The sequence below is a fragment of the Argiope bruennichi genome, chromosome 8 (assembly GCF_947563725.1).
Source record: "Argiope bruennichi chromosome 8, qqArgBrue1.1, whole genome shotgun sequence".
In the NCBI taxonomy this organism is placed as follows: Eukaryota; Metazoa; Arthropoda; class Arachnida; order Araneae; family Araneidae; genus Argiope; species Argiope bruennichi.
The window spans coordinates 19,018,610-19,035,435 of NC_079158.1; the positions used below are offsets into that span (position 1 = coordinate 19,018,610).

General features: G+C 24.9%; 1 protein-coding gene across 8 annotated transcripts in view; it reads left to right on the plus strand.

Annotated features, from left to right (window-relative positions):
• LOC129980913 (uncharacterized) overlaps window positions 1-16,826 on the plus strand; it is a 65,232-nt gene that overhangs the window by 20,275 nt on the left and 28,131 nt on the right. Inside the window, exons 4-18 of one of the 8 annotated variants that reach the window (XM_056091392.1) lie at window positions 1,230-1,316; window positions 2,101-2,187; window positions 2,930-3,016; window positions 3,796-3,882; window positions 4,310-4,396; window positions 5,200-5,286; window positions 6,047-6,133; window positions 6,921-7,007; window positions 7,797-7,883; window positions 9,319-9,390; window positions 10,221-10,291; window positions 11,878-11,912; window positions 13,021-13,102; window positions 14,722-14,785; window positions 14,995-15,075. In XM_056091392.1, the coding sequence (XP_055947367.1) occupies window positions 1,230-1,316; window positions 2,101-2,187; window positions 2,930-3,016; window positions 3,796-3,882; window positions 4,310-4,396; window positions 5,200-5,286; window positions 6,047-6,133; window positions 6,921-7,007; window positions 7,797-7,883; window positions 9,319-9,390; window positions 10,221-10,291; window positions 11,878-11,912; window positions 13,021-13,102; window positions 14,722-14,785; window positions 14,995-15,075 (1,188 nt within the window). The remainder of the gene's footprint in view (window positions 1-1,229; window positions 1,317-2,100; window positions 2,188-2,929; window positions 3,017-3,795; window positions 3,883-4,309; window positions 4,397-5,199; window positions 5,287-6,046; window positions 6,134-6,920; window positions 7,008-7,796; window positions 7,884-9,318; window positions 9,391-10,220; window positions 10,292-11,877; window positions 11,913-13,020; window positions 13,103-14,721; window positions 14,786-14,994; window positions 15,076-16,826) is intronic. The other 7 variants (XM_056091395.1, XM_056091396.1, XM_056091394.1 and 4 more) reach the window with 7 other exon arrangements.

Sequence of the window (16,826 nt, forward strand, 5' to 3'; positions counted from 1 at the left end):
AGAATAGAATCAATAAGTAGTAAGACATTCTTTGACATTTATAGAAAGTTTTATTCTTTTAACAACACTTGTGTATATTCGATTTTGTTCATCATGACATGAAGAAAGGTTTTTGAATTTGTTGGCAAGGATTTACAGGGTGTGGACTACTGAAAGCAGTTCACCTATACTTTTCCTAGAAAGATACCAGAAATTCAGAAAATGATGTTTATTTGTATTCTTCTCAGCAACTTTATGATTACATACATATAAATTGATAGTATTTTCAAATATTCCTTGTTACTGAAGTATCTCATTTTTTTTTCAAGCACACTGTTCTGCAAGGTAATAATTTTAATTTCTTATTTAGCATTTTAGTGCAGGGTCACTCTCTTTATCCAATTCATTTTAGCTTCCCCTAAACAGGCCTTAATTTTTGTTTAAGTACCCAAAGAAAGTTCCTCTTTCTGTTCTGAGACCTTAATCCCCCCTCCCCCCAATTTCCTCCCTTGCCTATTTATGAAAACATTAAAACTTTAGCAAATTGTGGGAAATAATAAAGAAGCTTATAATACTTTTTCATCGGCATTCTGATGAAAAAAGCGATTTTTTTTCTTGTAATAAAGAATTTGAAATGTTCTGAAAATTTAAATTGCTTTGAAATCACAAAGAAGCTAAGATTGTTTGTAGCAGATCAAAGACAAAAATAATTTTTTACCATAAAGATCAAAAGATAGTGAAGGAAAAAGAAATTCAATACAAAAAAGGAAATGCCTTAATCATGATTGATTTAAATGAATTTTAAAAAATAGAAGAATAAGAAAAGATGCTTATGAATTGCAGTTAAAGAATTGGAAAAAGTTATGAAAAATTAGCAGAAAAAGCCAAGTTGACAAATAATATAAAATATGTCTTAATGATGATACATTTTTGCTCTTTGCAAAAGAGAGTAGAAATTAGGAAATATTAAGGAAAACTTAAGTACAATGTTAAAATGTTAAAAAAACACATAGTACTTTCTGTTTTTTTTTCCTTTATTAATATTTTTATATTTTTCTTAATATTTTTTTTTCTGAACTTATTGTATTTCTGTATATTCAAACATCAAAAGTTTTCTGATTACAGAAAAAATATTGAATTTTTGTGATGTTACACTATTTTTAGGATCTTTTAAATTGTCAAATTTCTTCTGAAATATATGATTTAATTCAGAATCATTTATATACTTATTTTTTAAATTTAATTTACAGGAAGAGGCTCACCATGAGAAGAATTCTGATGCAGTTGCTACACGTGTCACATGTAAAAGTGAACCGGTTGAGATTATTGAAAACCAAGTAAATGGAATTCTGTTTTAGACTTTTAATATTTTTACACTTACTTTAGAAATTTTTTTATATTATTCAAGTTTCTTGGAGAAGCGAGGAGAAAGAAATATTAATTTAAAGTGCAACCAAATAAAATGACTTACAGATTTTTATATATGATAATAGTGACAAGGGAGTTTCTTGGAGTTTTTGTGGTATACTTAGGTTTGCAGAGCCATAACTTCAAGACTAATTGCTTATTTCTTTATACTATCTTATATGATTTTGGCTAATAAATGATTTTTGCAACAAAAGTGTTATGAAAAATGGCATAAACATTTTGTTTATCATAAAGATCAAAGAAAAAGAAATCCAATACAAAAAAAAAAATGCTTTTATAAAGATTAATTTGAATGAATATAAAAAAATAAGAAAAAATGCTTATGAATTGCAGTTGAAGAATTCAAAAAAGTTATGAAAAATTAGCAGAGAAAGTCGAGTTGTCAAATAATATAAAATATGTTTATTGATGGATCATTTTTTGCTCTTTGCTAAAGAGAATAGAAATTAGAAAATATTGAGGAAAACTTTACATTGTTAAAGTGTTAAAAAACATTAATTAATTTCCTCCCTTTTTCTGAACTTGGTGTATTTCTGTATAATCAAATATTAAAAGTTTTCTGCCTGAAGAAAAAAATGAAATTTTTGTGATGTTGCACTATTTTTAGGATATTTTGAATTGTCAAATTTCTTCTGAAATGTATGATTTAATTCAGAATCATTTGTATATTTGTTCTTTAAATTTAATTTACAGGAAGAGGTTCACCATCAGATGAATTCTGATGCAGTTGCTACGCATGCCACATGTAAAAGTAAACCAGTTGAGATTATTGAAAACCAAGTAAATGAAATTCTATTTCAGACTTTTAATAATTTTTATACTTTTTTTAGAAAAACTTCTTATATTGCGAATTTAGAGTTAAACAAAATAAAATTATGTATGGATTTTTTTAAAAAATGTAATAATAATGACAATAGTGGAATTTTTATGGTATACTTCAAAGCTCTCAGAGCCGTAACCTTCAAGTCTAATTGCTTATTTCTTTGTACTATCTAATATGATTTTGACTAATAAATGATTTTTGTGGAAAAAGTGTTATGAAAAATGACATAAACATTTTGTTTATCTTAAAGATAAAAAAATAAAAAGGAAATGCTTTTATCATGATTCATTTGAATGAATATAAAAAAAAAGAAAAGATGCTTATGAATTGCAGTTGAAGAATGCAAAATAGTTATGAAAAATCAAGTTAATAATATAAAGTTGTCAAATAATATAAAATATGTTTATGGATTGATCATTATTTTCTGTTTGCAAAAGAGAATGGAAATTATTAAACATTGAGGAAAATTTAAGATCAATGTTAAAGTGTTAAAAAAGCATTCATTAATTTCCCCTTTTTTTCTGAACTTCGGGTATTTCTGTATAATCAAATATTAAAAGTTTACAGTCTAGAGAAAAAAAATGGAATTTTTGTGTTGTTGCACTATTTTTAGGATCTTTTGAATTGCCACATTTGTTTTGAAATGTATGATTTAATTCAGAATCATTTATATATTTATTTTTTAAATTTAATTTACAGGAAGAGGTTCACCATCAGAAGAATTCTGATGCAGTTGCTACACATGTCACATGTAAAAGTGAACCGGTTGAGATTATTGAAAACCAAGTAAAAGGAATTCTGTTTTAGACTTTTAATATTTTTACGCTTTAGAAATTTTTTTATATTATTCAAGTTTCTTGGTGAAGCGAGGAGAAAGAAATACTAATTTAAAGTGCCACGAAATAAAATGTAGAGATTTTTATATGTGATAATAGTGACAAGGGAGTTTCTTGGAGTTTTTGTGGTATACTTAGGCTATCAGAGCCGTAACCTTCAAGACTAATTGCTTATTTCTTTATACTATCTAATATGATTTTGACTAATAAATGATTTTTGCAGAAAAAGTGTTATGAAATATGGCATAAACATTTTATTTATCTTAAGGATCAAAGAAAAAGAAATCCAATTAAAGAAATGCTTTTATCAAGATTGATTTGAATGAATGTAAAAAAATAAGAAAATATGTGTATTAATTTCAGTTGAAGAATTTGAAAAAGTTATGAAAAATCGAGTCACTAATATAAAGTTGTCAATTAATATAAAATATGTTTGTTGGTTGATCATTTTTTGCTCTTTCCAAAAGAGAATAGAAATTAGAAAATATTGAGAAAAAACTAAAGTACAATGTTAAAGTGTTAAAAAAACATTCATTAATTTCCCCCTTTTTTCTAAAATTGGTGTATTTCTGTATAATCAAATATTAAAAATTTACTCTCTGCAGAAAAAAATGGTATTTTTGTGATGTTGCACTATTTTTAGCATTTTTTGAATTGTCACATTTCTTCTGAAATGTATGATTTATTTCAGAATCATTTATATACTTATTTTTTAAATTTAATTTACAGGAAGAGGTTTACCATCAGAAGAATTCTGATGCAGTTGCTGCACATGTCACATGTAAAAGTGAACCGGTTGAGAGTATTGAAAACCAAGTAAATGGAATTCTGTTTTAGACTTTTAATATTTTTACACTTTCTTTAGAAGTTTTTTTATATTATTCAAGTTTCTTGGAGAAGCGAGGAGAAAGAAATATTAATTTAAAGTGCAACCAAATAAAATGACTTACAGATTTTTATATATGATAATTTTTATATATGATATGATTTTATATATGATTTTATATAAAAAAACTTAAGTGCAATGCTAAAGTGTTAAAAACATTAATTAATTCCCCCCTTTTTTCTGAACTGGGTGTATTTCTGTATAATCAAATTTTAAAAGTTTTCTGTGTGCTGAAATAAATGGAATTTTTATGATGTTGTGCTATTTTTAGGATATTTTAAATTGTCAAATTTCTTCTGAAATGTATGATTTAATTCAGAATCATTTGTATATTTGTTCTTTAAATTTAATTTACAGGAAGAGGTTCACCATCTGATGAATTCTGATGCAGTTGCTACACATTCCACATGTAAAAGTGAACCAGTTGAGATTATTGAAAACCAAGTAAATGAAATTCTATTTTAGACTTTTATTTTTATACTTTTTTTAGGAAAACTTCTTATATTGTGAAGTTAAAGTTCAACAAAATAAAATTATTTATACATTATTTTTTAAAATGTAACAATAATGACAATAATGGAATTTTTGTGGTATACTTCAAAGCTCTCAGAGCGGAAACCTTCAAGACTAATTGCTTATTTCTTTATACTATCTAATATGATTTTGACTAATAAATGAATTTTGTGGAAAAGGCGTTATGAAAAATGGCATAAACATTTTGTTTATCATGAAGATCAAAGAAAAAAAAAAATGCAATACAAAAAAAAAAAAAAAAAAAGAAAGAAAGAGAGAGAGAGAGAAGAAGAAGAAGAAAAAAAATTCTTTTGTCAAGATTGATTTGAATGAATATAAAAAGCTAAGAAAAGATGCTTCTTAATTGCAGTTGCAGAACTCGAAAAAGTTATGAAAAATTAGCAGAGAAAGTCGAGTTGTCAAATACTATAAAATATGTTTATTGATTTATCATTTTTTGCTCTTTGCTAAAGAGAATAGAAATTAGAAAATATTGAGGAAAACTTAAGTGCAATGCTAAAGTGTAAAAAAACATTAATTAATTCCCCCCTTTTTTCTGAACTTGGTGTATTTCTGTATAATCAAATTTTAAAAGTTTTCTGTCTGCTGAAAAAAATGGAATTTTTTTGATGTTGCACCATTTTTAGCATATTTTAAATTGTAAAATTTCTTCTGAAATGTATGATTTAATTCAGAATAATTTCTATATTTGTATTTTAAAATTTAATTTACAGGAAAAGGTTCACCATCTGATGAATTCTGATGCAGTTGCTACACATGCCACATGTAAAAGTGAACCAGTTGAGATTATTGAAAACCAAGTAAATGAAATTCTATTTTAGACTTTTATTTTTATACTTTTTTCAGGAAAACTTTTTATTTTGTGAAGTTAAAGTTCCAACAAAATAAAATTATTTATAGGTTTTTTTTTAAAGGTAATAATAATGACAATAATGGAATTTTTGTGGTATACTTCAAAGCTCTCAGAGTGGAAACCTTCAAGACTAATTGCTTATTTCTTTATACTATCTAATATGATTTTGACTAATAAATGAATTTTAGGAAAAAAGTGTTATGAAAAATGACATAAACATTTTGTTTATCATAAAGATCAAAGAAAAAGAAATCTAATACAAAAAAATAAAAAAAATAAATGCTTTTATCATGATTAATTTGAGTGAATACAAAAAAATAAGAAAATGTGCTTATGAATTGTAGTTGAAGAATTAGAAAAAGTTATGAAAAATTAGCAGAGAAAGTCGAGTTGTCAAATACTATAAAATATGTTTATTGATTTATCATTTTTTGCTCTTTGCTAAAGAGAATAGAAATTAGTAATATTGAGGAAAACTTAAGTGCAATGCTAAAGTGTTAAAAAACATTAATTAATTCCCCCCTTTTTTCTGAACTTGGTGTATTTCTGTATAATCAAATTTTAAAAGTTTTCTGTCTGCTGAAAAAAATGGAATTTTTATGATGTTGCACTATTTTTAGGATATTTTAAATTGTAAAATTTCTTCTGAAATGTATGATTTAAATCAGAATCATTTGTATATTTGTATTTTAAAATTTAATTTACAGGAAAAGGTTCACCATCTGATGAATTCTGATGCAGTTGCTACAAATTCCACATGTAAAAGTGAACCAGTTGAGATTATTGAAAACCAAGTAAATGAAATTCTATTTTAGACTTTTATTTTTATACTTTTTTCAGGAAAACTTCTTATATTGTGAAGTTAAAGTTCAACAAAATAAAATTTATAGATTATTTTTTAAAATGTAACAATAATGACAATAATGGAATTTTTGTGGTATACTTCAAAGCTCTCAGAGCGGAAACCTTCAAGACTAATTGCTTATTTCTTTATACTATCTAATATGATTTTGACTAATAAATGAATTTTGTGGAAAAGGAGTTATGAAAAATGGCATAAACATTTTGTTTATCATGAAGATCAAAGAAAAAAAAAATGCAAAAAAAAAAAAAAAAAAAGACAGAGAGAGAGAGAGAGAAGAAGAAAAAAAAAATTCTTTTATCAAGATTGATTTGAATGAATATAAAAAGCTACGAAAAGATGCTTCTTAATTGCAGTTGAAGAACTCGAAAAAGTTATGAAAAATTAGCAGAGAAAGTCGAGTTGTCAAATACTATAAAATATGTTTATTGATTTATCATTTTTTGCTCTTTGCTAAAGAGAATAGAAATTAGTAATATTGAGGAAAACTTAAGTGCAATGCTAAAGTGTTAAAAAACATTAATTAATTCCCCCCTTTTTTCTGAACTTGGTGTATTTCTGTATAATCAAATTTTAAAAGTTTTCTGTCTGCTGAAAAAAATGGAATTTTTATGATGTTGCACTATTTTTAGGATATTTTAAATTGTAAAATTTCTTCTGAAATATATGATTTAAATCAGAATCATTTGTATATTTGTATTTTAAAATTTAATTTACAGGAAGAGGTTCACCATCTGATGAATTCTGATGCAGTTGCTACAAATTCCACATGTAAAAGTGAACCAGTTGAGATTATTGAAAACCAAGTAAATGAAATTCTATTTTAGACTTTTATTTTTATACTTTTTTCAGGAAAACTTCTTATATTGTGAAGTTAAAGTTCAACAAAATAAAATTTATAGATTATTTTTTAAAATGTAACAATAATGACAATAATGGAATTTTTGTGGTATACTTCAAAGCTCTCAGAGCGGAAACCTTCAAGACTAATTGCTTATTTCTTTATACTATCTAATATGATTTTGACTAATAAATGAATTTTGTGGAAAAGGAGTTATGAAAAATGGCATAAACATTTTGTTTATCATGAAGATCAAAGAAAAAAAAAAAATGCAAAAAAAAAAAAAAAAAAAAAGACAGAGAGAGAGAGAGAAGAAGAAAAACAAAAATTCTTTTATCAAGATTGATTTGAATGAATATAAAAAGCTACGAAAAGATGCTTCTTAATTGCAGTTGAAGAACTCGAAAAAGTTATGAAAAATTAGCAGAGAAAGTCGAGTTGTCAAATACTATAAAATATGTTTATTGATTTATCATTTTTTGCTCTTTGCTAAAGAGAATAGAAATTAGTAATATTGAGGAAAACTTAAGTGCAATGCTAAAGTGTTAAAAAACATTAATTAATTCCCCCCTTTTTTCTGAACTTGGTGTATTTCTGTATAATCAAATTTGAAAAATTTTCTGTCTGCTGAAAAAAATGAATTTTTATGATGTTGCACTATTTTTAGGATATTTTAAATTGTAAAATTTCTTCTGAAATATATGATTTAAATCAGAATCATTTGTATATTTGTATTTTAAAATTTAATTTACAGGAAGAGGTTCACCATCTGATGAATTCTGATGCAGTTGCTACAAATTCCACATGTAAAAGTGAACCAGTTGAGATTATTGAAAACCAAGTAAATGAAATTCTATTTTAGACTTTTATTTTTATACATTTTTCAGGAAAACTTCTTATATTGTGAAGTTAAAGTTCAGCAAAATAAAATTATTTATAGATTCTTTTTTAAAATGTAATAATAATGACAATAATGGAATTTTTGTGGTATACTTTAAAGCTCTCAGAGCCGTAACCTTCAAGACTAATTGCTTATTTCTTGCTCTCAGAGCCATATCCTTCAAGACTAATTTCTTATTTCTTCATACTATCTTACATGATTTTGACTAATAGATTTTTATGGGAAAAGTGTTTTGGTATTCTGTATAATACCCATAATTAAGATTGTGCAAAGACCTTGTTCCAAGAATGATGGATTACATTTTAGTATTGTTAAAGGAATTTAAAATTTGTCAGACATCATTGAATTTTTAGTGAGATGAATAATTTTGTTGCTTTAGTTTATCTTCTATTTTTAAGATTTTTCTCTTATACTTCTAAAATACAGGTGATAAATTTGCAAATGTTATTTATTTTATTTGGAAAATTTTCATTATCCTTGTGACTGATTTTTTAAAATAGTATTTCATATAACTGCATTTTTTTAAATATATATTTCATTCTTCCTCTTTTCTTACATAATGTAAATATTCTACATACATGCATTTTTTATAGGTAAAATTTATTTCCTATACATTTTTTTTAATTAAATAGAATAAATTAATTTTAAATCATTCCATTTATTAATTCTCTCTTGTATTGTAAACTCTCCTGCTATATTTTTGCCCCCAAAAATTTTCCTAACAATCAAAATATTCATTATTGTGAAATGTTTCACTGAACAACGAGTGATTAGTATAAATTTAGCTTGATTATGGCCTATATATCTTAGCATGTTGCTTACTGTTTATCAATGAACTTTAATTAATAACTCTGATATTTATTATATTATGATAATCCTGATCATGCCATATACAGAGATGAATATGATGTCTTTCATGACAGTCAGTTAGTTTAGAAAAAAGAATGAACAAAATGCAAAGTAGAAAGAGCAGAAAAAGATTTGCCAAGTATGTTATTGATGAAAACAATTATAATATATATTATATTTTTATTTACTATTATATACAAGTATATATTATATTTTTATTTAAAAAATATTATATCTTCATTTACAAAAATCCTCAGTTTTTATAAATGTTTTTAGAATTCAACTTAAGTTTATTAATCAGTTTTTAGAAGAAAATTATGAATTAGTTTCCTTAACTTCTAAGTGCTCTGACAAAATATTTTTTGAATGCAAGTTTTGGAACTTTTTAAGGCAAATAAATGAATTATGCGTATTGAAATATTTAATATATGCTGAGAAATTCACCAAATAAATGTCTTTATAAAGTATTTGCTAAGTGTTAAATTTTTGTGTTATATATATGTGTGTGTATGTATATTACATTCAGGAAGTAGTTGATTTCAAGGACACATCTGAGAAGAGTAGTGAGCAGATATTATGCAAAATCGAACCTACTGAGGTAATTGAATATTATTTAAACTTAGTTAACTGATTAAAAAAATTCTTAAATGTTTTCTTAATTATTTCTTTTGAATATGTGATAACAGCCATATGTCAGTATAAAAAATTTATTTTATTATTTAGAGTGGTTATTATTTTATTCATATTGCAGATTTCTAATTTGAACAAAAGAACATGTTAAACTCTAAATATAATTAAATTGTGGTGGGGGAAAAATTGTTTTGGAAGACTATAAAATTGCATATTATCAATATGCTATTTAAAATTGCTAAAAATTAGATATTTTTTTATTTCAATTTTATAAATGCTAGTTTTAGGATGTTATATCCCACAAATTATAAACTTATTAGTGAGTAATTAACTAATATTAAATGTCTGTTTATAATATGTCACTAGAGATAAAGAAAATCATTATTGAATTGGGAATTAATTACCTTATAAATTTCCTGTTATTCAATTTCATTGCTTTGTCTGATGTTGAATTATTCATATGATTGCTAATTTCTAATCAGTTTATATTTATGTTAAAAATTTAAAAATTTTCTCAATGTTTTAATTAATAATTTTCTGTAATTCATGAAGGACTTTTACTCCTGTTTAAAAGCTTTTATAAACTTTTACAAATTCTATTTATATTAAAATTGTTATGAAGATGAAATTTTTTTGTTTTCTTTTTGTCACAGTTATTAGTATGAAGAAAAAGTTTCGTTTTCAGTCATACAATATAATTAATTCACAAATGTATATGCCAGTGGTAAATTTAAATTTCTGTAGTTTATTTCTTTTTAAGGTGGAAACTTAAGCATTTCCTTATTTCTACCTTTTTAGGATATGAGTATTCAGGAAGAATTCCATAATCAGTTGCCAAACACTTGCATTCAAAGTAAAGATATTTCAGAGTGGGTATTTGTTATTGATAATCATTTCAATATTATTTCTAAAACTAACATTTCTAATATTTAATTTAAAAAAATTAGAAAAATGTTTTAAAGTAAAGTTTTTATTGCATGCCAAGGAGGGATTTTTTTTTTTCCAAAATGAAATGTGTTGTTAACTTTTGTATCTTCTGTTATATAAATATGTAATTGAATAAAAATTTAATTGTATGTAACATTAACCCTTATATATATATATAGGGGAGAACACTGCACCTTTTATAAGTCCCAGAGCATGGCAGAGAAGGTTCTGGAACAATCAGTCATATATCTGTTCCTATTGGCTGTATCACAAAAATTCTGGGAGATTCCAGTATTATCTGTAAAGTTGTGTTATATATATATATATATAAACACAACTTTTCTTTAAGGTTTAAATTTTACTTTGAAATATTAGTAAACTTTCGTTTAATGGATTTATCAATTTATCATTAATTTACAGAATTATTTAAGAATTTAATCATATATAAGTAAATAACCAATTTTTATTCAGTTTGATAGAGAAGAGAAAACAAATATGATATTAAAGAACAGCCATGTTTAGAAATGTACTAGCAATAGAAATTTCTTATCAGTACTGGCTTCTTAAAAACTATGTTCAGAAAATAGAATCAAGAGTTGGGGAAAAAATACTTGTATAAGAATTGAATTATATAACTATACAATTTCAATACTAAATATATATATATATGTATATTACAATTTTTCTCCTCTAACATTTTCAAGTCTAAAAATATATTCTAAAATAAATTTTAAAAAGAAAATTCATAGAAAGTTTATTTATAGAAGAGAGACTATACAATTTTATATTTAATTTAAAACCAGTACCCGTTTTCTTAATTTGTTTGTGTAATGTTAAGTCAAAATGGAAATAAAAATCTTTTTTAAGTGAGAGAGAGAGAGAGAGAGAGAGAGAAGAACTTGCATTTTGAAAGTGTAAAAGACATTTATGTGAAATTCTGACGAAACAGTGAAAATGTGAATTGCATTACAATATTGAAAAGTATTGTTGCAACCTATCTTCAAAAATACTCTTGTAATTTGAGAAAAAATTTTTTTTTATGGCTGCTGAATTTCTATAATTAAAAGGATTAAATTTGAAGCTGGTGTAAAATTTGGCTTAATGCAATGATATTTTTGGAAATTATTATTGAAAAAATATCCAAATTGTACTCATTTTTTCATTTATTGAATTCTAATAATTTTTTAAAAATCTTTTCAAACTACATTCCTATCCTCTAAAGGTTATTTACTTCAAATTTGACAGTTCTAGATTCAACAGTTTGCCCTTAGATTTTTAATAAGCAAACACTTACATATTTGCTTAAGAATATTAGTAGAGATGTGACTATTTTGTTTTTGATGATAAAAACTTATTCTGGAGTGATTTCCATCATCACAAAGTACATTTTGTAATTTTTTTTTCTTTTTGCAATATCATAAATGATACATTTACAATTATTTATTTTTAAAATATAAGTAAATTTGTTTTTTTTTTTTTTGAATTTGGATAAATTTAATTGCTATTTATTTTTATGATTTTGTTTCAGGCAAAGTAGCAGTTCAGGGAATCAAAGCATTTATTATATCCTTTAATATTTTTTAGTTCATTAATGTCATTTCAAAGGATTATATATATATATATATATATATATATATATATATATATATATATATATAGTTGTATAAAGACATTAGTGCATATAACTGTTTTCTGCTTTTTATTTTTGAGTTGGGTATGATCTTTTAATCAAACTATCACATCATATCTTTTAATGATTAAAGAATTACCTTTTTTAATGGAAATCGTTTTAATTTGTATAAGATTTAACCCTTGTGCTTGATTCTGGATCTTAATCAGTTTCAGTAGATCAATCTTTAAGAGAATTCATTCCATTACTCTTAAATCGATTTCTCTCTCCTTCTTTTTTAATCTAATATGTTACCAATGATATTTTTAGAAGCTTATCAAAAAATATTTAATTGAAATGAAATTAAAAACTGGAGCAAGATACTATGAAAAAAAAAAAGATTTTGAATGAAAGGTAACATTACTTATTCTTGCCTTTCTTCCCTATTCATAATGATTAAAATTTACTTGAACTGAAAGTCAATGATTTAATTAATGTTTTCTCAACATCTCAAGTAATGACAATGAAAGTTCACTGTATATCTTGGTGTATACTGCACAATTATGGCTTATGATTGATTTATATAATATAAATTTTTTTTTTGTATATTTCATATCTAAGTAAATTATAAATGAGCAATTCATCATACATAATAATGTTTTATATACTTTTATTTTTAAGTAAGCAAAGAGATACAAGATCATCACCATTATTTAGCTCTTTAATTGAGGAAATTCCTTTTTTATGTGATTTCATTACTGTTATTTAAGAACTTCTTGCAGAAATATGTAATGAAATTTTTAAAAAAAATATGCAGCTTTATCTCTAATTTTTGTTTCAAAAATTTAATTGAAGTATTTTCAACATATATATTTGTTGTTGTTGTTGTATATATATTTAGATAGTTTTATCATATTTTACTGTATATTTTATTGGAAGAGAAAGTTTTTTTTTTGGGGGGGGATTTTTCATTTGTGTTGAATATATATATTTACTGACTGTAAAAGTCAGTCTGAATTAATGCAAAAAATTGTTTTTACTTATTTTCTTAACTTCTAATACGTTCTGATGAATTGTTGAAAGAAAATGGAATTCTCAAGAAAGAAAGTGAAAGTTTAAATAAAAAATTTAGCAATCTGAGGAGGTAATGTTTAATATGATTCCTTAATTTTTTCGATTAGTGATAAGTTTTTTTAAAATTTTTGTGTTGTGAATAAATTAATTATTATGCCTGAGTAAAATCTGTATGATGAAATTTTGTTAATTTTTATTCTTTCCCCACTCTATTTTTTATATCTATCAATCAATATAATTTTCAAGTACAATTTTATATAAAAAGAAAAAAAGTGTTTTTCCTAATTCTATTTCTTTTACTGAAAAATAAGTATTGCACATTATGTAATCCTGAATGGTACAGTATATAATTTTTTACATTTTTTAAATAGCAGTTTTTATTAATTTTTTAAAAATTAATGTTTGCTGTAAGAAAATGATATTTTTTAAGTAAAAAATTTTACTGTACTTTTTAAAAGAACTTTTATGGAAAGCTTTTTAGTATGTGTTCTGAGTATGCAGATATCTTTATTTTAGACATTTGCAAAAATGTCTTCCTTTAATTGTCCTCATACTACTGTGCTGTTGTTAATTCCACTGAAATCGGATTATGAACGTAGCATTTCCATTGCTTGTATGTAAGAAGAGTTTGAAAAATTTTACCAAGAGAATAAGAATGAATATAATACAGTTTGACAATAGTCTTTTTTTTAAGCATAGTTAATATATTAAATACTCTTGATAACTGAAAAATGTAACATATCATGAGAAGTGTTTATAATTGAAATATAATATGGAGATTCAGTTAAGAATGCATAAGGATTTATTTTTAATTAATGCCCATAAGGATTGGATGCAATTTTAATGTTGATTATCTTATAGCATTCAAACATATTTAAATAAAACCATCAGCAGATTTAGATCAGAGGACATTTTGGTTGCATGTAATAAATTTCATAATTTTTAAAATGCAAATGTAAAGAGAAATGCTAACTACACTATCTAAAATGCTTACTTACTTAGGATTTAATCTTAATTTTAAGATTAAATCCTAATAGTAATAAGTAATTTTTTAATAAGTAATTTTTACTTACAATGCCAGAAATGTTTTTCAATTTTCATGGATTTTTCTGAATGATAATGTATCTATTATTACTCTTATAGTTTATAAATAATTAAGGAACATTAATAAATTATACTTAAACAATTATAACAAAAATTGTGTATAAACATTGAAGATGCATCAAAAAATTTATGGCTAATGTAGAAAAATTCTCAACAGCATTTTTCATGAGGTTTAAATATAATTTTTTTTATTGTTTCATTTATCTCTAAATTGCCACTTTTTAAAAAAAAATACTAATTATAGTTGGTGATTTTTCATTGTTTATTAAAAGTAGGGATGACTTATTTCTTATTTTACATGCTTCTTGGAGGTGGCCATTTAACAAACTTCTCACTGTAATATTTAGTTGAAAATTATTTATTCTGTAGGATTAAAGACAGATTTTGATATAATATTCTTTTACGTTTTTAGTTCATGTATTGAATTTAAAACAATCTTCTTTATAATTCGTGGCATTTAAATGGTTCAGGTCAAAATCTAGATGATTAAAAAGAGAAGAGGAGGTGAAGAAGAAGATGGGGAGGGGGTGATGTAACTTTTTATTAAATATTAATTCTTAATATTTTTTTTCTCTTTCTTTTCAGTTTAATTACAACTTATAATGAAAAGCTTCCTGTTCTACAAAATAAGTTTTCTTCTGTTACTGCAGTAAGTAAAAGCCTTTTTTTTAATTATAAGGAAATATGCGTGAGTGTTGTATTTTTGTATTGTGTAAGTGGTAGAAAGAATACTCAGATTTTTAAATTGCATTTATATATATATAAACACACACACACACGATTAGACAAATATGTCAAACTTTCATGCTTAGTTAAAATGCAAGTCTTATTTGAATTACTCTATTTATCTCCATGCAGGAGCTGAATGAATTAAAGCAAAAAGCTGAAACCAATGAAGCAAAAATTTCGACTTTGAAATCAGATGTGCAATTGCTTATGGTAATTAAAAATCTAATATTTTCCGATATTTCATTATCACTGTGATTACTTTATATTTGTTGGAATAACTTAATTTGCTTGTGATTTATTAATAGAAAATATGTGTTTAAACTGATCATTCTGAGAAATGTATTAGTTTTTTAAAACTAAATTGAAAGAAAATTTATTTTTTGTTTTATGCTATGGAGACAATGAAAGATATACAGGGTGTTTATAAAGTCCCGGACCCATTTTGATGTTTAATAACTCATAAAATAATAAAGATATAAACACACTTATGGCATTTATTGATGGAATAACTCATATATTTTCCTTTTCAGGTTTGAATATTTTTACTTTTGTAAATATCGTCTGCGCGTGTGGTTAATTTCATATAATTTCATTTTCCAGTCTAAATATCTGTACTTTTCTAAATATTGTCTGCTTATTAATTGCATTTTTCTCTCTTTTGTTTTTGTCAACTATTGCAATGTTATGTTTACTTTTGATGTGTTTGTTCTATGTAGTACTTTTGTATGTGATGTTTTATTCGAGCGGATATTAAGGAGAATGCATACACCACAAGAGAAAGCACAGATTTTATGGTGGTTCATAGAAATGAAATCGATAGTGCAAGCACAGAGAAATTTCAGAAGATTTTACCAAAAAGATCCTCCATCCAAAAACAGCACCTTGCGGTGGAAAAAGAATTTTCTAGAAATTGGAAGTATCGAAGATAAGAAACGTTCCAGACGTCCTTGCACAAGTGATTTTGATATTGAGCGTGTCAGAGAGACATTTTTACACAATCCTAGAATATCTGTGAGATCAGCGGCAACAGAATTGGATATGCCAATTTCGACGGTGTACAAGGTTATTAAGAAAAAATTAAGACTGCATGCATACAAAGTTCAAATTGTTCAAGTTTTGGAACCGAACGATAGACCTAGGAGGATGGCCTTTGCAACAGATATGCTAAGGAGGATAGAAGATGCTGCTGATTTTCTGAAGAGCATAATGTTCTCCGATGAAGCATCCTTTCATGTTTCTGGCATTGTTAATCGCCATAAAGTGCGCAAATGGCTCTGTGAATGCCGACATGCTTGTCGCTACCTGGCGTGAAATTGACTATCGACTTGATATTCTCCGTGCGACGAAGGGGGCACACGTGGAAGTTCATTGACAAGGGTCATGAAACTTTTTGAGTCTATTTAACCATTTATGTTATTAATTTAAATCTATCTTTATTATTTTATGAGTTATTAAACATCAAAATGGGTCCGGGACTTTATAAACACCCTGTATAATAGTTTCTTGCTTGGTTGGTTATGTTCAAAATAAGGTTTCAGGATAGAGAAAAAATAATGTGTGTATTTTATTAAGACATTCTAAGTAAAAAGTATTGCTACGTTAAAAGTATTGCTTTTATTGTAATTTCTTAAGCATTATTATTTTTCTATTTTGATTAGAGCTGCTTTCTTAAATATATTGTGCAACAAATTTTGATTCATTTTTCGTGAAATTTGAGTAGTTATTCTCAGTTATAATTGACATTTTTAACATTTAAACTAAAATTAATTTTTGCTGGTTATGTAAGAAATTTCTTTTCGTTTCAAATTTCATGAATGATTTTAAATTTCATATTGTGTTTTTCATTCTAACTAGTAATTAATCTCTATCAGGCAACTGTCTCCATTTATTCATTCCCTAAAAATAGTTATGCAAAAATATATTCTGATAAAAGAAAAGACTGAAATATTTTTTCTGTGCTT